At 38.2% G+C, this 21399-nt stretch overlaps 3 protein-coding genes across 3 annotated transcripts in view; 1 reads left to right on the forward strand and 2 right to left on the reverse strand.

The window, feature by feature from the left end:
* LOC107755605 (protein CYR61-like) overlaps positions 1-4026 on the forward strand; it is a 34385-nt gene extending 30359 nt beyond the window's left edge. Inside the window, exons 6-7 of the mRNA XM_016572494.1 lie at positions 1341-1519; positions 2804-4026. Coding sequence (XP_016427980.1) covers positions 1341-1519; positions 2804-3109 — 485 coding nt within the window. The 3' untranslated portion in view covers positions 3110-4026. The remainder of the gene's footprint in view (positions 1-1340; positions 1520-2803) is intronic.
* A 1793-nt stretch (positions 4027-5819) lies between these two features.
* LOC107755609 (ATP-dependent RNA helicase DDX39A-like) lies at positions 5820-16624 on the reverse strand. The gene is made up of 10 exons (XM_016572498.1): positions 16523-16624; positions 12586-12794; positions 12371-12498; positions 10986-11262; positions 10790-10908; positions 9249-9380; positions 8908-9017; positions 7032-7176; positions 6806-6953; positions 5820-6059 (listed from the first exon to the last, which is right to left on the reverse strand). The coding sequence occupies exons 2-10, from the start codon at positions 12791-12793 to the stop codon at positions 6043-6045; spliced, it is 1284 nt and encodes a 427-aa protein (XP_016427984.1). The 5' UTR covers position 12794; positions 16523-16624; the 3' UTR covers positions 5820-6042.
* A 1636-nt stretch (positions 16625-18260) lies between these two features.
* LOC107755611 (volume-regulated anion channel subunit LRRC8D-like) overlaps positions 18261-21399 on the reverse strand; it is a 13028-nt gene continuing 9889 nt past the window's right edge. Inside the window, exons 4-5 of the mRNA XM_016572501.1 lie at positions 20634-21011; positions 18261-19601 (exon numbers count right to left, since the gene is read on the reverse strand). Coding sequence (XP_016427987.1) covers positions 18485-19601; positions 20634-21011 — 1495 coding nt within the window. The 3' untranslated portion in view covers positions 18261-18484. The remainder of the gene's footprint in view (positions 19602-20633; positions 21012-21399) is intronic.

Here is a 21399-nt window from a genome sequence, read left to right on the forward strand (position 1 = left end):
GTACAACAGTGAGCGCAAGCTAGATTAAAGTGATTATTACGTTTTGAATATGGATATGTGTGAGACACTTTTTTTTATGGATGGGCTCTTTTTATTTCACTTCTTTTGGACTGATGCATGCAACACCCGCTGAGTGCCATGAAACAGCTTGAAAGATCAAAGACAAGCTTTTAAATATAACTCCGACTGGATTCGTCTGAAAGAAGAAAGTCATATACACCTAGGATGACTTGAGGGTGAGTAATTTATGGGCTAATTTCCATTTTTGGGTGAACTAACCCTTTAATACTCATTTTATTCTATAAACATAGTGAAACCTTTTTTTCTCTCTCTCTGTCTGAAAGTATTTTCTGATTTATGGAGTGATAAAAAAAAGAGTTACCAAAAATCCCCTCTAATTTGTCAACAAAATGAAACAAGAATTTTGAACCTGGTGTTATCCAATGTTCAGATTTATCTTCTGGAAATGAATGCATATTTAAGTAGTAGTACTGCCTCGCTGGCTTATTTATACACACATTTTCAGAAAACGTACAAAACAATTGAAGAGTTCAGATGCAAAAGCCTCTAAGTGCCGTTTGAAATTTTCCTCTAAAATGACCGTTTTTATCAGGCTTCTATGTGTAGGTTCGGTAATTTCACTTTAATGGCAATACATAGGTTCTTTTCATTGCCATTAAAGTAAAATAACTGAACAGAAACAGTAGCCTGTGATTAGTGTGATTGTATCTATTAGTGACATTTTCCCCATATATACCTGTGGAGTCTTGCCTTAATTTCTTAGAACTTGACATGGCGCCAACCGTGGAGTTCATTGCAATACTTCAAGTTAAACTAAATGAAAATGATTTTTAAAAAGCCTAAAAATTAAATAGGCTTAGTATGTTTTAGATTTTATTTTAAGTAAAAAAAAGTGTGTTTTTCATGGTTTTAGTTTAAGTTAACTATAATAACCTTGGCTCAGGCTGTGATTGCTATCATCAATGACGTCTGTTTAGCATGTTTACATAAACCAACAATTAAAAATAGTGCAGCAGAGTGCAAGAATGTGTCCTGTGTGAATGCCCCCTTTGGCTGCCTTTGGGTTTCGGTTCAATTAACAATCAGTCCCAATGTGAGCTGTGGCGGTTCCTCCTGCATGCGCTTCTGTGTGGGTGCCTGTGTTTAGGAGCCCGCCGCTTCTTTTCCACAAGATCCTTGTGAACCAGCCCCACACACGGTGCCTCTGTCAGGCAGCTGTTTCCCTGCTCGCCGTAATCACTTTCTCTGTGCGTCAGTGTTCCCTGTTGGCTGAATGGTGCCTGTGTACTAACTTACCCCGTCTCTCTCACTCTTTCTAGCATGCAAGCAAGCCGGACGGCAATGTGTTGCGCAGACGACAAGCTGGACGCCTTGTTCACGCAGCTGCGGGATGGGCGTTTCATCTCGGGTCACCAATGAGAACGCGCAGTGCAAGCTGCTGAAGGAAACCAGACTCTGCAACATTCGTCCCTGTAGTTCTGTGGCTGTGCCTATAAAGGTAAACATAGCAAGATTATCTGCAGAATCACCACAAGATCTGCTGAAAAGACCAGTTTATGTCTACTTAAATAGCACGAGAAATCTTCCTTGCTTCACCAAAAAAGACCAGCTTCTAAACTACATGTTTATGTTGGTGCACCAGCACCAAACTGGTACTAACCAATGAAAACATTCATTAAATTAAATCCATAAATCTAAACCATGCAATCATCATTTGGCCTTTGGCTCTTTCCAGTTTCACAATGGAAATGTTGCTCTTGCAGTGTTTTCCAATGTGCAAGTAAAATGTCTGTTTTTAACATTATTTAAAGCCTTGCTTATTGTTGAATATTATTAGGTATCATGTATGATTCTGAATATGGAAGTAGCTTGAACAACAGCAGCAGCATACTTTAGCAGTTAACATGTCAGCATGCATGATGTAATGTAAAATTTTATTTAAATTAAGACATTTTCACTGCAGATAGTGCTGTTCTTCCTCACCATTCTTATCTTGTACTCCTAGTACAAATGTCTAAAATAAACATGTTTACTGGAAATTCAAAATGACATAAGAATTCTTGTTGTCTCAGAAAATTATCAGAATTAAGTGAGCTTATGATTAAAACAAGAACACATAATCGCCAAGAGGAAAAAGCTGTCAATGCAGTAAGACTAAATACATTCATATTAAAGAAAAATGCAGTGTAGCTTCTCTAGTTAATTTATCCAGTTTTTATGATTTTAGAATTTTTTTCTTTTTTTTTAATCTAAAAAAAAGAAAAGTAAAATCAAGAAGTCAATTTCAGTGGTGCACACTGCTAAAGTGATGTTTCATTATGACTCTGTCTTAGGGTGTGTTTACACAACAACAATGTACTAAAAATGGTAGACAATGTTGTTGAAATGATCCCCATTTACGTGTTTCTGAAAATGACTAAAAATGCTGTATTATGCATGCCAGGACAATAGTTGGCGATGTCACTTTATAAAGAAACATGACTGATGGAACACATAAAGTGTATGACATCACCGTTTTCGCAAATTTGTGGTTTTGTTGTTTTCGATAAGGGTATCATTTTCAATAACTTGCACTTTGAAACCCGTTTTCAAAAGTTCACATTCTCTGGCCACCAAAACACTGCTTTCATGAAAATGAATGGCCAAAACGCATAAAACGATTCCCATTTTTAGTTGAAAACGGTGTCGCGTAAACAGCCCCTTGGCCTACTGAAGTTATCACTGCACACTTCTTTTCCATTGCAGATGTGAGTGTAAACTGCCTTTTATTTTTATTTAACAGAAGGGGAGGAAGTGCTCTCGTACGCAGAAGTCTCCAGAGCCTCTGCGTCTGCGCTACGCTGGCTGCCGCAGCACACGCCTCTATCGGCCCAACTACTGTGGGACGTGTCTGGACGGGCGATGCTGTTCGCCCCGCCGCACACGGACGGCCCCCGTGCTCTTCGCCTGCCCCGACGGAGAGCACTTCGAGAGGGCCGTCATGTTTGTGCAGTCCTGCAAGTGCAACGACGAATGTGGCCACCTGAACGATGCGGCGCTCCCGCCCCAACGTTGGCTGTATGGCGACATGCACAAGTTTGTTGATTAACATCTTGTTTGTCCAAAGACCCCATGTTTGTCCCCATGTCTTTCCCCAACCAATAGAGTAGCGTTTCGAAGTGTAACTCTTGAGTAGACGCTAGGCCGAGGCCTTATTATAATGCAAATCCATGTGGAAAAAGGGCAATTTTGGGTTTCCAATCCCTTGTACCGAGAGCCTTAGAGTAGATGTGCTTACCGCGAGGATCCAGGATGGGATGAATCCCGGTTGTGAATATATACAATGGATTTTCTGATTGACTGGTCCTTACCATGAACAGTGATGCATTCTGGGGCACCTGCACAATCTAAATAAGAAAAAAAAAAAACTGCCTCAGCGGGACACTGATGAGACGCTTAAATGTGGTGGGACCGACTCTCAGCTTCACAAGGGCTGGTCTTTACTTCTTCTGTAGTGATTGCTTTGCCTTGACGTTCAAAGAACAGCCGGCAAATACGAGGGAAACTCATCGGGAAGTCGTTTTAAGCTACCCAGGGTTTGACTCAGCTGCTTGTGGACTCGATGCTGAGTTTGATGGTTTCGTGAGCCCATGACGTCAACTCACTGAGGGATATTTGCCAAGTGCCGCAGCTCCCTGGCGTCAAAACGTCGGCTCCTCTGCTCCCGGCTAATTACAATCCTCTTCTTTGGGGGCAGAAAGAAACCCAGTAACCCTTTGGTTTGCAATAAAAATATGTTTAAAACACCAGCATCTGATGTAAACATGTAATTTGAAAGTAATGGGTGGGACGGTTCTTTCAAACGCTGGTCTGTAATCTACCACATGATGGCAGAGCCTCGTGCAAACGGCACTGGTGTCTGTGTTTTATAAAGCAGCAGTCTCTATTTCTGCCTGGCATTGGTGCATGAACTGACGGAGGTGACGTCGCACCATCTGCCCTGAAGAATGAGAGTTTGAACAGGCTTTGAGACAAAAAACCCAAAATTTTGAAAGAGAGAAGCCATGTTGTCACTGAATAATTATGTTATTTTTAGTTACATATTGTTTGAATTCCCAATCTCAACTGAGTAAAATGGAATTTCTACATTTTACATTTCAAATGCCATGTTCTTTATAAAAGCATTTTTTGGGGGGAGAAATTACGTTGTGGAAAGGTGTTGACTGAATAAACTGCCAATTACATGCTGCATGCAAACTTGATGGAAAATTAACAGCGTTCTGTTGTTTCGTGTTACGCAAACTTTACTATGGGTTCGGGAAACGGTCGCAACTACCTAGTTAGTTTTTAATTTTAAATTTAATTTCGTCATGCATGGTACTTTGGTAAGTAAGCACAGGAAATTACGTACTCCAGTACCTCCTAGGCGTTTTATTCCTGTCTGGCACGAAAAGAGTGGAGATCTTCTGGTCCCCAATGTGCGTCTGTGGGATTTTCTTCACCTGTTTTATCGTATGGCAGGTAAAAATTTTAAGACTTTCTTTGACTAAGCATTATTGCAACCAATCTGATTTCATCATAGCTGATATTTGTATGCTTTTATTAAAAACATTTTTGTACAACCTTATAAACAAGTCTCGAGTGGATTATATCAGGAAATGACAATGAGCAGCCAACATGTGACACTTCGAGACAGTTGAAAATATTTACTTGGATTCGGGTCTGGTCTAAAATGATCTTGTATTACCTCTTAAGAGAGGACAACCACTCACCATCCATTAAATAAACTGGCTTGTAAAAACGACTCACTGCAGGTGTGTGATCATTTGTTTTTGTTTTTTATTATTATACTGCAGTGTAGTTCCAGCTGTAACCATTTTAACAGCCTAGTCAAACTCCGTTAACATTTTAAGTTTAACCCTCATATGGTTTGCATTTCCGGTTTACACTAAAATTGAAAGAGTAAATGTAAAAAATATACACATTTTTAATCATACAAATATATATTTTTTGTTTACTTCTCATCTATACATTAGAGCAGTGTTTTGGGAGATATGAAGTACTTTTGTACCCATTTACCACAAAAATCCTCAACTACACCATTAGCTTGCATGTTAAATATTAAATTTATGAAAAAAAAATCACTTCAGGTGATCTAAATTTGATTTAAGTTGTTTCTGGCTATTGATCTAGGTGTTGTGTAGAATTATGCCATCTGCTGGTTAGAGAAAAACTAAAAAAAAAAAAAAAGTGTAATGACCATATATATCCAGCAGAGGCCCATAGAGATCCATTCATTTTTCTGGAAGTGGCCAACTGCTACTCGCAACTTGATATATATTTTGTAAATATATACTGAAACTGAGAAAAATACTGTTTTTAAATTTTTTTTTAATAAGGTTAAATTTGTTTTTGTCGTTTAAGGTATTTTGAAGTGTCCGCTTTTGCAATAATGCCACAAATTTGCAGAAATGCCACACAAGTTGTCAAACTTTTTTTTAATTTATTTTTTTATAAAATGTAATTTTTTTTTCAATCTAAAAAGTAAAATCAAAACAATTTTATTTTACTTAAATGTAATTAAAAACCACAAAGACGACTTATTTTGGAAATAAGTCAATTTCCTATTAAAAATTGACATTTTAGTCATTTGCAACCACACAAGTCTCACAATGCGTTAACCTTAAACAACCGAGGTTATGACACTGGCCTGCAAGTTTAACAAGACAAATATCTAGAAAGATAGTAAACCATTACACTAAAAGCATCTGGAAACCCATTACGAAACCACTTTCATACAGTGACATTTCTCAGAAGACAAACACAGTCAGTCAAGGTGTAGTATATAAAAAGATTTAATTTCATTAAAACCCAAAACAAAACATGATTTTAGGACAAAATCGTAAAACAGACAACTCGCCCGGTCCTCTGAGAGAAGCAGTAAAAACAACTGTGGGTTTGAGGTAAAAAGGAGGCTTTAAAAACAGAGGTTCTGCACCCCGCCGTGATCCAACAGCTGCGATTCTGGAAACATCAAGACCTTCATCTGGACTGTTCAACTGCACACAGAAAAAAGACAAACGTCACTTCAAACACGCAAGACCTCAAACGCTACTCTTTCAACCAGTCCCTGTGGGTTTAAAACATTCGGCAAGAAACCAATGGGGAAACAAACTCAATGTTTGAAACTGAGAATGACGATACATCAACTAATATATCAGGGATAATAGTTAAGTTTGGGGTCCAGATTAACTTCGCAATGCTTATATATTTGACAAACCCACAGATAGAGCCAATGCTAATAACCTCAAAATATCCAATTAACTAGCATCACTTCAATGACCACATTAGCATCCGCCAACATTTTCCCTAATTACTACATTTCTGTATTTGAATACAATCAACCTTATTTTATTTGTAACATATTCTGTTGTATTTATATATGCTTGTAATTTGTGTATTTGTTCTTATTTTTACTGGCTGTTCTCTCGTCTCTTTAATCATGTTTAAACTTTCTTAGTTAATCTAGTAGTATTTGCTGTGGTATCAAAGAAGTACTTCGCTTTAAGTAATAAATGGAAAGCAAGTTAAATTGAAATATTTTTCTTTTCTTGCTGATCCGAAAAATGATCCGATCCGTGGGTCAAAAACCGTAATGTGATCCGAACCGTGAGATCCGTTGAACCACTATTATTAATTCATCACACTCATAAGGTTACATTAAATTTGGAAGCAGATTATCAGAGTTTATTTCTTCACGCTCAAAACGCTTAACAGGTATAATAAGATGAGACCAAAGACTCACTATAAGTGGAAATGTCAATCTCCTCTGGTAACTCAGCCACGTTGACCTCGAATCGGTCCTGCACGTCGTTCAGGATCTTTGCGTCCGTCTCGTCTGACACAAATGTGATGGCCAAACCCTTGGTGCCGAAGCGACCCGCACGAGCCACCTGAGAACAGGACGAGACCGTGTGAGACGTGCCACTTCAGAGATCTCCAACACTTGTGACGACTACATGGATACGTACCCTGTGGAGATACGTGTCGGAGTCCTCTGGCATGTCGTAGTTGAAGGCAATGTTGACCCTCTCGATATCCATTCCTCGCCCGAAAAGGTTTGTGGCCACTAGGATCCTCCTCTGAAAGTCTTTGAACTGCTGATACCGAGACAACCTGCGAGCAGAGACAAGACGAGTCTCAGCTACGTGCATTAAATATTCAATGATTACATTGTTCATCTTAAGAAAAATGTTCAAGAGCTCCAAAATGAGATTAAGGAGATGAACATAATTTCAACAAGTTGTTAAATGCACTGAAGCGCTAATTACGAATGTATGAGGAAGTACAGAAATCGTTGCAAGAAAAAAAATATTAAATGGGAAAATGCCATTTCTATATTCTTAGCAAGTTAGTTACATACTGAAAAGGAATTAAATGAGCATCCAATTTCAAACGTTTTGTGTCTTTAAGGATTGTAACTTTAAATCTGTGTTTCCCTGAACTGACTAAGAAAAAATTATACAAAAAAAAAAAATTCCATTGAGCTATTATAAGGGAGACTGTATTTATTTGTTGGCTGAAACTCTAAATTTGAACTCCAACCATGGACATTTGACCATCTGGTGTTAAAACATTGTTTATTTAAGCCAGGGGTTCTCAAACCTGTCCTGGAGGACCCCTAGCCCTGCACATTTTGTATGTCTCCCTTATCTGACACACCCAATTCATGTCTTGTAGTCTCTACTAACGAGCTGATGAGTTGAATCAGGTGTGTTATGGCGCTTTTCCACTGCATGGTACGGCACGGTTCACTTTTGGGTGGTACCTGGTACTTTTTTTAGTACCACCTCGGTTGGGATTCCAAGTGAACCGTACCGTTACCAAAACGTGACGTGTAAACTCTGCTGATCACGGATTGGCCGGAGAGAATAGTCACTACCTGCGTCACTGAACTTGCGACACAAACACAAAAGAACCGCTAGATTTAAATCAGCACAGCCAGCGAAGGATCGAACGCAACTGTTTTGAACGAGTGCACCTTTTTTTTTTTAACAACCAAAAAGTTTTTGTCTGCTGCGGAAGAAAAGACGTTCCTCTCGTTGATAGCAGAGGAGCGGATCCAGTGAGAGGATCTTGATGGGGTGACACGGAATGAATTTTTTATTTTTATTTATTTTATTTTTTTTTTAGGAGTCATGGTAGTAGAGGCGACGCAACTATAATGACATGTGAATAAATCCGCCCACTCTAAAGCGGTACTGAACTGCAGTGGAAATGCAAACAGTGCTGAGCCGCACCAAGCAGTGGAAAAGCGCCATTAGATAAGACATACAAAATGTGCAGGGCAGGGGGTCCTCCAGGACAGGTTTGAGAACCTCCGATTTAAGCAAACAGATGTTTACTACAGTAATGTCCTATAAATGTCACTTACCATTTATTACGGTATTTTTTTAATCATGTTTTAACATTTAGAAGCCAGTATACACAATTTCGACATTTGCTAATGTCAGAGGTTTAAAAAAATAAAATAAATAAATAATAAAAAAAAAGATTTACTGCACAAACACAAAAAGTCCACTTGCATGACATGAGGAAAAAAATTTTTTTTTGGTAATCCTTGATTTCTTTTAATAACTCCAGGGATGCTAATGTTTGTTTGACTATATTAGTTCATTTTGCGGACGTCCATTGTTTTTATATCAGACTAATTATATTATCCTACCCCTAAACAAACCCTCACAGAAACTTGTGCAAAACACTAGACACCATCTATCTATATATATATATATACATAAATAAACATGACTTGGCCAATTTATAAGTCATTTTAACACAATGTCCTCACTAGTCAACAGTCATATTTCATTACATAACAGGACATTCAGCCTAAACAAGTACACACACCTCTCTTCCTGTGCCATTCCTCTGTGAATGGCGATGGCGGGGAAGTTCTGCTCCACCAGTAACTGTGAAAGTGCCACGCAACGCTGAACAGACTTCACGAATATCACCACCTGCAGGACAACAGCAGAATTACCCTCAAGAACATGAAGCATGCATTTGAGCTCAAGTATTTGACTAACTATATTCTACAGGGGAAATGAGTGGCAGAGAAAATCATGCAGTGACAAACCACAATGAAACTGGAATACACGGGGTCAGGTTTGATCTACAAAATATTTGCTTGTGTTCCTCATTTGCAAGTGGCTTTGGAAACTCAAATGAGCGTCAAGTGCTAAACTCACCTGGTTGAACTCCAGCACGTCGAGCAGGTCAAAGAGTTTGCGGTTCTTCTCGCTGTCCTTCAGTTTGCAGTAGTACTGCTGCAGACCGTGAAGAGTCAGCTTCGTCTCATCGTCCACAAACACCTCCATCGGCTGAAAACAGACAGCAATCATCAGACAGGATGCTCCATGCTTTAGATTAAAGGTCATTGCACACTTGAATCTGAAATTTTTGCAAATTAAAAAATAAATACGACCTCACTTTGTGTCAATCATGTTTACACACTGCCTCCGTAACTTCAGTCATAAAAATTCGAATGGGGTCGATTTTCTGCATTTTTCGCACCCGTACCAAACATTTTGAGAGGTGTTTTAACAATTCAGCCCCACCCTACAAGCAAACGCCAAAATCCAGAATGCCGTCTGACAAGTTAATCCACTTCGTCTCGCAGCACAAAGCACTGTAAAGGTCCTTGCACACAGAGGTCTTTTTAATATGTGACGTGACATGTGGCCAAGTATGGTGACCCATACTCGGAATTAGTGCTCTGCATTTAACCCATCCAAAGTGCACACACACAGCAGTGAACACACACCCGGAGCAGTGTTTTTAATATGTGGCTCCAGTATCGCTAGCAAAGCATGAAACTAAGCCACCGACATCCTGAACTAAACTTTGAATCGCCCTGGATAATCCCGCAGCTCCTTAATAAGGAGGTGGAACTCTCCTTCCTCTCTACACAACCTCATGATTGGATGGACCCAACATTTCCTCTTTTCTCTTTTTAAGAAGAGTGGAAAACAAATTACAACCTGACAATTTTACTTATAAATGCCCAAATGGCTTAATACGTGTCCGATAACTTCCATAAAACTCACATTATACCAAAGACTTTTTAAATAAAACAGAATTTTCTTTTTTAAACTGCCATGTTTTCATCACACTGTTTTGAACATACTAAAATAACAACACTACGATGAGTATTATAATTGATATAATATTAGTTTGCTAAAATTTTGAATGGTTTATTTTAGTGGAATTTTGTTGCATGTTTGTTAATCAGTTTTAGTTAATTACTTAAACTAAGAAAAATGTGGGGTTTTTTTTGTTTTTTTTACTTTAACAAATGTGTTGCTCATTGTTAGGTTACGCATTAACAACTAACAGGGCTTTTTTGTATTGACTTTAGTACTTCAACGAAAAATGTGTTTGAACTTTAAACTTTAAAAAAATATATATTTTTTTATTTTAAATACAACTTAATCTTCATAAAATTCATCTAGCTTCCAAAGCAACATTTCTCATTTATGTTTAGTTTAATAATTACTAAAGTATTACATAATTACATAAATATAAGCCACATACATATATAAAAGTTCTGGACTCAACAAAAACAAGAAAAAAAAAAACTCGTGCTGATAAAGGAGGCAAGAAAATACAACTTATTTCATAAAATTCAGCTAGTCTTCAAAGTAATATCGATGTGTCTAACACTCACGCTGGAAAATGACAAAAAGACAGCAAATGGCACTCATTATAGAAACAGACAGACGTTACTCACATCCTGCATGAACTTGCGGCAGACGGGCCGAATCTCTTTACTGAGGGTGGCGCTGAACATCATGCACTGCTTCTCATGAGGGGTCAGTCTGAAGATGTCCTGAACGTCACGTCTCATATCTGACAGAGAGACATCATTTTAATCATCACAGACTTAGCTCAACACAGTTCTGAGCAGTTTTTGGTCAAACGCTCACCCAGCTGCTCCAGCATCTTGTCACACTCGTCCAGAACGAAGTGCTTGACGTTCTTCAGGTTGAGGGTTTTGTTTCGGACCAGGGCGAGGATTCGTCCCGGCGTGCCGACCACGATGTGAGGGCAGCTCTTCTTCAGGACCTCCTCGTCCTTCTTTATGGACATGCCACCAAAGAACACGGCCACCTTCACCGTGGGCATGTACTTGGAGAAACGCTCGTACTCCTTACTGATCTGAAACGCCAGCTCGCGCGTGTGACACATGACCAGCACAGACACCTGAATCACAGGAAAACAGTCAACTTCATCTTCTACAAGTTACAGATAAAAGAGTTATTAGGGCCACAGATTGTTAAACCACTAGCTAATGCTAAAGAGTAACCAAATTTCAAAACCCTTTGTGTTCAAATAAGACTTAAGGTTAATATTTGAATAATTTTCATGTAACCTGACATTAACCAACAGAGAACCATGAACATGCAGAAAGAAAAAAAAAAAAAAGTGTAACTTTTAGTAGGTGTAATGATCTTCTGCAAGTTTTATTTTAAAAGATTTAATCATTTTAATTTTGTTATATCAATGACATTAAACCCACATCGATGGTTCTGTTTCAGTCACATTACATGCAGATAAATAAAACTTAATCTTGGTTTTATTGATTGTGTTAATTTTAAATCATAACGCAGCATTTAAAATGAATAAATTGTTCAGTTAGTACTAGGGCTGGGCAAAAAAATCATTTGTAAACTGATGTTTACTGTTCATTTTTTAGAAATATCAATAGCATTTGTATTAAAACTATATTCACTGAATGTAATAAAAAAAAAAAATCGAGAATTAAATCAAATCGAGAGCTTGCGTATCGAAATCGAATCGGGACATCTGAATCGATACCCAGCCCTAGTTAGTACACGGTTACAATACATGCACAAATAAAATTTATCCTTCAATAAGTTTTATTTTGATCCTGGTAGATCAGAGTTAAAAAAAAAAAAAAAGATAAGTTATACATTTATAAAATATTAAAATAACACCATTCACATTTCACACAAAACAGTTTATTAATTGTATTTATGATTTAAGTAATTTAACACCGTTCAAACAAAACATTTTAAATATTTTTTTGTAAGCATTTTAAAAATGCATTTTAATTAAACATTTCTACAATTAAACAGTCACCTGTTCACAACTATCTGACGTCAATTCATGGTCACAAGTTCAGTAGAAAATTGTATATATAAAATCAATGAATTCTAAATTACTAGCTTCTCTCATCAGCTCACGGAGTAAAACTCTGAGTTTGGGAAACTCTGAGTTTAGCAATTCCAAACTAACACGGCACAACAGTTCTAATGGTTTCATCACAAACCAAAACGGATATACTAACCTGTCCGTCCACCGGCTCGATCTGCTGTAGGGTAGCGAGCACAAACACAGCGGTCTTTCCCATACCGGACTTGGCCTGACACAGGATATCCATGCCGAGAATGGCCTGCGGGATGCACTCGTGCTGCACTAAAAACACACATAGGAAGTTCACTTAAGATGCTAATCAACAAATATAGTTACATTAGGAGAACCAGCATCTCAAGAGTCTCTAACCTTCAGACGGATGCTCAAAACCGCAGTCCACGATGGCCCTCAGCAGCTCTGGCTTCAGCAGAAAGTCTCTGAAGCCCGAGCTGTGGATGGACACGTATGAGCCCTTCACCTCCTTCTTGCCCACCGGAGCGGTGCTTTCTGGGGCTCCTTGAGGCTCATCGTCCTCTTCATAATCCAGCAGCTCGTTGTCAACATCATTCTCAGCCATTCTGGAGACAAAAGGAGTGAGAGAGCAATTAAATCACACCTTCAGACGACTCACACGTTCATGGTTCAATGGAGGGACCACCACTGAGAAAGTGGACCAAGCCTGGAGAAGGTTAGAAAGTCTAAGTTGACATCTAACCATGAAATTAAATACACAAGACAGAAACCATGTAAACAAACCCAGAAACCTCAGACTTAGCCTCTTACCACAGACACACTTTTGAAAGTCACAAATGTACAAGAATTTGCCATTTTACATGTACTTTGGTGGTACCAAGGAACAATATGACAATTACATGGTTCTCAAAGTCTAAAATAAAAACAAATGTATAAGACTTAAAGGCACAATATGCAAGTTTTCGCCGCTAGAGGGCGCGTATTCAAAACAAACAAATATCAAAGGCGTAGATGACGCCGTGACTGAGTGTGGAATCATGGGAGTTGTAGTCTTCATCCCCACAGCCGATGCAATCCGACAGGGCTCGGGCAGAAATCATGTTCATGGATGAGCTAATGTATTAAAGAGTTATTAGCATTGTAGTATGAAGCAGAGTGAGGCGGAAAGTCGTTGAAGCAAAGCAAGGTCGCTGAACGAGCGTGACACACGGCTCGAAAGCAGCAGAGCTTTTATTATGGGAAATCGAGGGTGTATGACGTCATAGGCAGGCGACACAATCCGTGTCACTAGTTAAAATTGCTTATTTCTCTGGATTTAAATATTCTTCGTAACATTTGGGCTAATGTACACAAGTCAGCAAAATATATAACACTGTTCTAGTGGATATGGTTATTTGGATATTTTAATAAAAAAATCTTACATATTGTGCCTTTAAGGAAACCAAATGTTTAGTCACTTTAAAAAAAAAAACAAAAAAAACATCCTGACCACTGAATATTGGGGTGGTGATGAAAGAACGTCTACGCTGGAAGAACTACAGCAAACAAGTACGTGGGTCAAAGACGAAAAAGGGTTTTCAAGCATCAAAACAGTAAGTGTAATACAGTTTTGAATTGTTGTTCAATAGATTAGAAAGTGTCCTGTTTAAATATTTTTTTCAGTGCAAAAAAAAAATACCCTAAATTTTTACCATGATTTACAGAAAACAGCCACTAAAATGTCATTCAGTGTAACAATCTTGTCAGGTATTATTTACCACAAGAATCAGTTTATGACATTAAAAGACTAAGTCTTACCCAAAATACTTCTTAATTGCAATTTTACATTTTTAAACTTTGCCACTATACCATTTTGGACATTTGTCAGCAAGAATTGTTTACTCATTTAAAATTGCAATAATTTAGTACGCTCACTTATTCTTTTATATATTTTAATACGTGCAGGTCACAATAAGTGTTGTTTCAATTTTTACATAAATATATGTTACACTGAATGAAAACGGAAAATTATTTTACCCACATTTTGATTTTATTCTCCCAAAACCTATTTGAAGCCTTAAAAGTAGACACTTTACTTGCATTTAATGTGCTTTCTATACATAGGGTAAATGTACCTATTAAGCTCACTTCCATATTTGAGCTCAGATTATAAAAAGAAAAAATTATGTATTATCATACTTGATGTCTTAACAAATTGATGTTTGTTACTACATACCTCCTGTAATTTCAAGTCAATCAGATCATTGCGCACTGAGATATGATTCTCCATGTGTTCACACTGTCTGGCGGCCATTTTGAAAGCTGTCTGAAAACTTTCACCAAAAGAGTAGCTCCTTTATTTTGGGTAAGTTTCACTACTTATTGTAAATTTAAGAGATTAATGTTTAGACTTTTGCAGATTATAACCTGGAACATGGATGTGGGAAATAATTAGTTAGATCTAAAAGATAGTTTTAGCAACAGATAGTTAGCTGACTAGCTGTATAAAATTGTGTGCTACGCTAATATATTGCTTCACAGGCATTACTGATTTGTACTTTTACATCCATAATATTATAAATTAACAGTTTATTGCTGGTCTGTGGTTTTATACTGCTGTATTTTTTTTTTTAAAGATTTCATATTATTTTAAGGTGAGCTTAAAGGGTACACTACTATGAAAATCACACAGCTTCAGTGTGACATCAATAAGAAAAAGTATAATTTCATAGATATTGTTAATATAAGGTTTTCTTTTGTTTTTACTCGCGATCTTTACAACACGCATTACATATTTCATGGCACACTCGTTTTATGAGTATTTGGCGCCACCTATTGTTGTGGGTGTATTATTGACATGTCAAAGTCTAGACCCTGAATATAAGACGACCGCGTTTTTTCAGATGCATTTCCAAGAAAAAAATATCGTCTTATATTCGGGTCAATACGGTAATAGTTGTTCATAATAAAATAAGTATGAACTTAATACATGACCTAGATTATTTATTTTGCAAAATCTTGTCATTTTAATAAATATTAAATGAAATTTGTTAAAAATTGCTTCTACTCCCATTAAGCTCAGTGTGCTCTCTTTAAACTCTTCCACATTGAATGTCTATGTAAATACTTCATAAACAGACTTTAAATATTAACTGATGGTTGTCAAAGAGACTATAGATAAGTTGACATCCATTTAATAAGAGCCTCGATACTGAGGCTAGTTTCTGTGTTCATTCCCATGAATGGAATGTTTTATTTGATTTTTGAATGCGTGTTACTTAGCTGAACGTGGACTAGTCTAGATGTTGCAATGTGCTTAAACGATACTTCATTATGAATATATAGCTGATCAAATTGAATGCCTTGTTGCTTCATTTTTGTGTTGTTTTTTTGTGATTGACTTTGTATATTAAAAAAATTTTTTTTTTCAATTATTCTTTAAAAAGGTTGTTTAAAATAAACAAGAATTTTTAATAAATGATGTGAGCTTAATGGGAACAGGCGTGTGCTTAAAGGGTACAAACATGTACCCATTAAGCACAGCCAGACTTTTTGCATTTAATGATGTTTATCTTAAATAAAATGCTTTTGTCATTTAAAATAAAATAAAATATTTTTGTGGGAGAGATTAATATTTTATTTTAATATACCTTTGTACTGTAACCAATATCTTGTGCACTAAAAATGTCTCAATGTAGATTTTGGTGAGCTTAATATGTACGTTTACCCTATAAAATCACTTTTGTAAAATGTATTTTGATGTGAACATTTAAGTTTCTTTGACCCACGTACAAATACAAAAAGCAGTCCAAAAGAAACATGGTGATACCATGGTACCCTTTGTTACTCAGTGAAACTGGAACGGGTTTATATGGGCCTCAACCACCAACATCCAGAAGAGGCTCTCATCTCAACGTAACGAACGTCTAAAATAATTTTTCTACGCAAACACGCGAAATTCTATGCTGCAGAGAAACGGGATCACGATACCAGATACTGTGTTGATCAGCAACAGAGAAATTAGTTTAATTGTAGAAGCCATGTAACTTAACAAACGCGCAGCGGACAATGGACCGGCGTTTAGCTATTGTTATAAGTTACATAAGAAAAAGGCCAAAAAAAATATAAACGAAAACGCGATATCGTATAAAAAACATGTATATAACTTAACAGAAAATATAAGCGCTCACACGCGCGCTCGCTTCGGTTAGCACGCACAGCTAACGCGCTCAATGACACAACGCTTCGATCAGACATGAAACTTCCCTGTTGGATAAACTCACAACATTATATACATAAAATAACGTTACGAAGAAACATATCCATATCTAAACAATAACTAAATTATAGTTACCTTTAGGTGACGGTGCGTGAGGAAAATGAACACACGAACGCAGCTGTTGCCTCAAACCGCACGCGCCAGGCCGCAGTTTATACTACCGCCCGGAAATACAGCCTCCTGAAGAACGCGCGCTCTCATTGGCAGAATGCACGCGGTCGTTGGCTTAACGCACGCTCCCATTGGCTCGCGAACGTGTCAATCTAAATGTAACCGTATCGTGATTGGATGTTGGTACTGGCACGTGGGCGTGTTGAAGTCGCGCTCGCGTTGGCGCAGTTGAGCTCGGCGGGACTTTTGTAAGTGACATAAACGTTTATTTACATTTTGTTATAATTTAGGATTGAATATAACTGATTTAAAACATTTAACTCAGTGTAATATACTGATTGATATGTTGCTTCATATAAAGGAACCTATTCAAATCAAATACTATGACGGTAAAATACTATAATTAAAACACTATGCTCAGTAGTGCCATTATAGATCTACCATGGTAATTACATAATATTTAAAATATTTCTGTGTAAATATGTTTTGATGGCAACTACCATTATCAGTTTTCTAAGGTGTTTAAATATTTTAGTATGAGAGACAAAATAATCCTGGAGAGATGTTTAATGTCCACAGAATTAAACTAAATGTCATATCTGATTAGCATATATTCATGCGTACAGATATTATTGAACTCATTTGCTTTCATTTGTTTTGGTAAACAAATATTGTAAACTACATTTTTTATTCTACTTTCTGCCTACATTAAGAAAAAAAATTACTGTAGTCTGATTAAGTAAACATCAACAGAATAAATAAAGTTTGATATTTTGTTAAGAAATTCATGCATATGCAAATAATTTAAACTATTTCAGCATAAGCCTTTACAACCCTCTACATTGCGAGTAAATCACTCGCATATGCGACTAAATCTTACTCTGGGCGACTAAATAATATCTAACATTAGCCATTGGCTAATAAATTCTTAGATTTTACAGGCCAGTATGTGTGTGTGAGAGGCGTTCAACACAGATTTTCACTCGATAAACACGCTGACTGAGCGCTTGAGAGTTTCACTCTCCGTCAAACGATCTGTACTATTTGGATGCGCTCAATAGATCATGTCATGTACTCAATGGATGTGCAGTATGTAGCACGCAGCGCACCTGTATTTGACGGCGATTATATTGCCAAGGTGTGCATAGAGGGTTGCTTTATATCACAAGGTTTTAAGATCAAACGTTTGACTAGTACTGTAGGCTACATGCAACCAAATCAAATGTTATGTTATAGTTTTTTTTTTTGATAGTGTAGGGATACACTTAGAGTGTCTTACACAAAGAGTGTAGGAAACTAACCCACTTTTCAAATTTATGGTTAAACCGTTAACTGTCAGTCCCACTTTTTAAGCAAAGACCTAATAATGATATTTCCAACTTAATTGAAAATCTTGAATGTTTTGGAGCACAGACTTAATTTTGGCACATTATTGTGGAAGTGGAAAAAAAATATTGAAGTGAAATAGATAAAGATATATAAGTTTAAGGAAATGTAAAATGCACTGCACTACATTTAACTTCTTTTTTTAATCAAATATATTTTACAAAACATACTACAAAACAAAATATGGTGATCCATATTAGGACTGTAAAGGACATGTAGAAAGCAACCATACATGCATAGTTTGCATTCCGTCATAAATGGAGATTCTGAAAAAAAAAAAACTGAAAAAAAATCAGTCACCAAATATGAAAGTTTGAGTCTTGCTTTTCAAAATGAGGATTAGAAAGGTTTACAATGGGTTAATTGGGCTAGTGACAGTTACCCGGTTAAGTATAGAAACATGTTTCTAATTTTTCAGTCATATCAGTGTATCCTTATGCGTCACATTTAAAGTCTTCTTGGCAAAAGACTGGCTTTTCCAGACTCTTTTTAGTAATATTAGTTAGATATTGTTCATGAGTTCAGTCTGAAGCTGATGTTTTATATCCGAGATTCCAGTGCGGAGTGGAAGCTCCACTGTGCAGCTGAAAAGGTAGGAAAGCAGTCAGAATTAGGTCGTGATGGAGGTTCAGAAGAAGGGCAAGAGCTGGGCTGCTGTAGGACATCCCTGACCTGCCGAGGTAGGGTGTGCAACAGCCAGTTTTCCACTAGCAAACCGCCTCCACGAAGCCCAAAACAACACCCCAGCTCGACTGGCAGTTCCTCTAGACTGTTTCCCCGTAGATCCAGACGCGAAAGCTGAGTCAGGCCACCAAAACCAGCGGGCAAAGACCCTAGAGAGTTATTCAAAACATTCAAGTTGCGAAGCTCTACGCAACTTTCAAACAGTTCCTTAGGGAGACGTTCAAGCCTGTTGGCGCTCAGGTCTAGTTCGCTAAGAAGCTTCAAGGCTCCGATTTCAGCTGGCAACTCTTCCAAAAGGTTTCCTGCCAAAAGCAGGCGTCGCAGCTTATGCAGCGTAAAGAGCGCCAAAGGTAGGTTTTGCAGCTGATTGTGTGCCAAATCCAAGAGCTCCAGTGAGCGTAGCACTCCTACACTGGCCGGAAGAGCCAGAACGTGGTTATGTGCGAGTCGTAGGCAGGACAGACGCCGCAGATGCTGCAATCCTAACAGCTCTTCTAGAGTACGCAGACTGTTGTGTTGCAGGTCCAAACTGCGTAGACCTGTAAGCGCCAGAAGCGCTGATGGCAGCCTCTCCAACTGGCATCCTTGCAGTTGCACTTCTGCCAGTCCGGTCAAACGCCTCAATCCCGCAAGTACCAATATCCTGGTGCCCTCATTATATATCTCCAGTTTTAGCAGACTCCCTGCCAATTCGCTTAGCTCCCCTGGAACTTTCTGCAGCATGCCGCGCAGCACCAAGACGCGGAGATGACGCAGTTGTCGAAGGCTGCCAAGGACCCATCCGCGCCCCATCCCGCCTTCATTGCTCAACCTCCCAGTGAGGTGCAGCTCTTGAAGGCCACGGAGGGAATAAATCCAGACTGGGATCTCTGCAGCTTGGGTGAAGGTTAGATGTAAAGTCTCTAGATGTTCCTGAAGGTGCTGCAGTGCTGCAGGCTCCACTGATGCAGTGCAGTGGTAAAGGTGCATCTCTCTAATGAGAAGAGAATCCAGATTAAAACGTAGAGCTGGGACAATAAATTGATCGTGGTTCGTGGATCGATTCTGAGATTTTCGGAATGCATCGTGATTCTCTCTCAAATCGATTCTGAGCTTAGTTTTTAACAGCAGATGGCGCTCTAGGCTAGTTTTTAACCGCACACTCAAATGCTCATGAAGAAGAGTGCTTGTGCGTTCAGCTGAGTAATGCAAGTGGTTAAATGTACTTGCACATCGGCTTTAATGCTTTTATGATGCAAGATTAATGTAAACACAGCCCACTGTGAACATCCTTGTAATTCGCTTCAACCTTTTCGAACTTTATGAATGATTCTTTTAGGTTCAAATGGTTCATGTGTAAGGAACTGGAAGCAAGCAGAATACAGCTATTTCTAAAGCACGCAGTGCCATCTGCTGTTAAACACTAAGCTCAGAATCAATTCAAGAGAGAATCGCGATGCCTTCGGAAAATCTCAGAATCGATTTCTCGATTCACGATGCATCGATTTATTGTCCCAGCCCTATTAAAACGTTTCTCATTCTAAAATGTTATACCCTCATTACATGTTAACATCAGTTTGTGTAAGACTGCAAAATTATGCGCAATTCAGTTATATGGAAAATTAGGTGCAATTGAAATTAAAATACTTACCTGAGTGTGGTCATGTTAGATATTTGTGCTGTCAGTTTGGCGTCTCCAATAAGTTCCAACTTCAACACCTCTTACTGGCTGAAGGTGAACAGCGCCGCTGGCAAGCGAGGAAGGGCCACGAGCTGCAGCAGAGAGCGCTAAGCTCAGAATCAATTCAAGAGAGAATCGCGATGCCTTCGGAAAATCTCAGAATCGATGCAGAATAATTTCTCGATTCACGATGCATCGATTTATTGTCCCAGCCCTATTAAAACGTTTCTCATTCTAAAATGTTATACCCTCATTACATGTTAACATCAGTTTGTGTAAGACTGCAAAATTATGCGCAATTCAGTTATATGGAAAATTAGGTGCAATTGAAATTAAAATACTTACCTGAGTGTGGTCATGTTAGATATTTGTGCTGTCAGTTTGGCGTCTCCAATAAGTTCCAACTTCAACACCTCTAGCTGGCTGAAGGTGAACAGCGCCGCTGGCAAGCGAGGAAGGGCCACGAGCTGCAGCAGAGAGCGTCCCTGCTGGTCAGACGTGATCATTGACCGCAAGCGATCAGCTCCCCAGCGACGCTCCAGACTTTCTTCCAGCAGTCGAGTCTCGCTGACTGGTGAGAGGAAGACAGACAGGCGCTGGGCTAGTAGAGGGTCGTACTGGTCGGCCATGTGCAAGAGGAAGGCGAGGTCATTATGAAGGTCTGGTACATCTAGCATGGATCCTTTCTCACGGAGACTCTGGAAAGAATACTGCCTTAAAGACCTGAGAATTAGGCAGATTTAATCAGATTTTCAGAATAGTTTTCTTTAAATTTACAGAATGCGACAGTTGGGTTCCCAATAGGGCTGTGCAATATATCGAAATTATCGAAATATCGCAAATGTACATATCGCAATATGCATATCGCTACAGCTTGCAATATTTGGGGCCATGAACAAAAGACAAAGAGAAAATCACTAACTGCTCTTACCTAAATAACTTTTGTAGTTTAAATAAGAATCAGTGCATATTGAATTCAAAGAGGAAATACTAAGCAGTGTTTTATTTTTCCTTTTTATTATTCAGTTCCTAAACTCATGTTAAAATAATTACACTAATGTTAAAATGACATTTTTATGTAATGCTCGAGTAAAACACTACCGTTCACTTT

The sequence above is a fragment of the Sinocyclocheilus rhinocerous genome, unplaced genomic scaffold (genome assembly GCF_001515625.1).
Source record: "Sinocyclocheilus rhinocerous isolate Xijiao unplaced genomic scaffold, SAMN03320098_v1.1 scaffold802, whole genome shotgun sequence".
Lineage (NCBI taxonomy): Eukaryota > Metazoa > Chordata > Actinopteri > Cypriniformes > Cyprinidae > Sinocyclocheilus > Sinocyclocheilus rhinocerous.

What these genes read in the sequence shown, in the direction of transcription:
- LOC107755609 (XM_016572498.1), bottom strand. Translation starts at nt 12,793, where the DNA reads ATGGCTGAGAATGATGTTGACAACGAGCTGCTGGATTATGAAGAGGAC. An exon ending in GGAATGGCACAGGAAGAGAG is followed by an intron (nt 7,177 to 8,907) that starts GTGTGTGTACTT and finishes CTCTGCTCGCAG; the next exon opens with GTTGTCTCGGTATCAGCAGT. An exon ending in CCGACACGTATCTCCACAGG is followed by an intron (nt 6,954 to 7,031) that starts GTACGTATCCAT and finishes TCCTGTTCTCAG; the next exon opens with GTGGCTCGTGCGGGTCGCTT.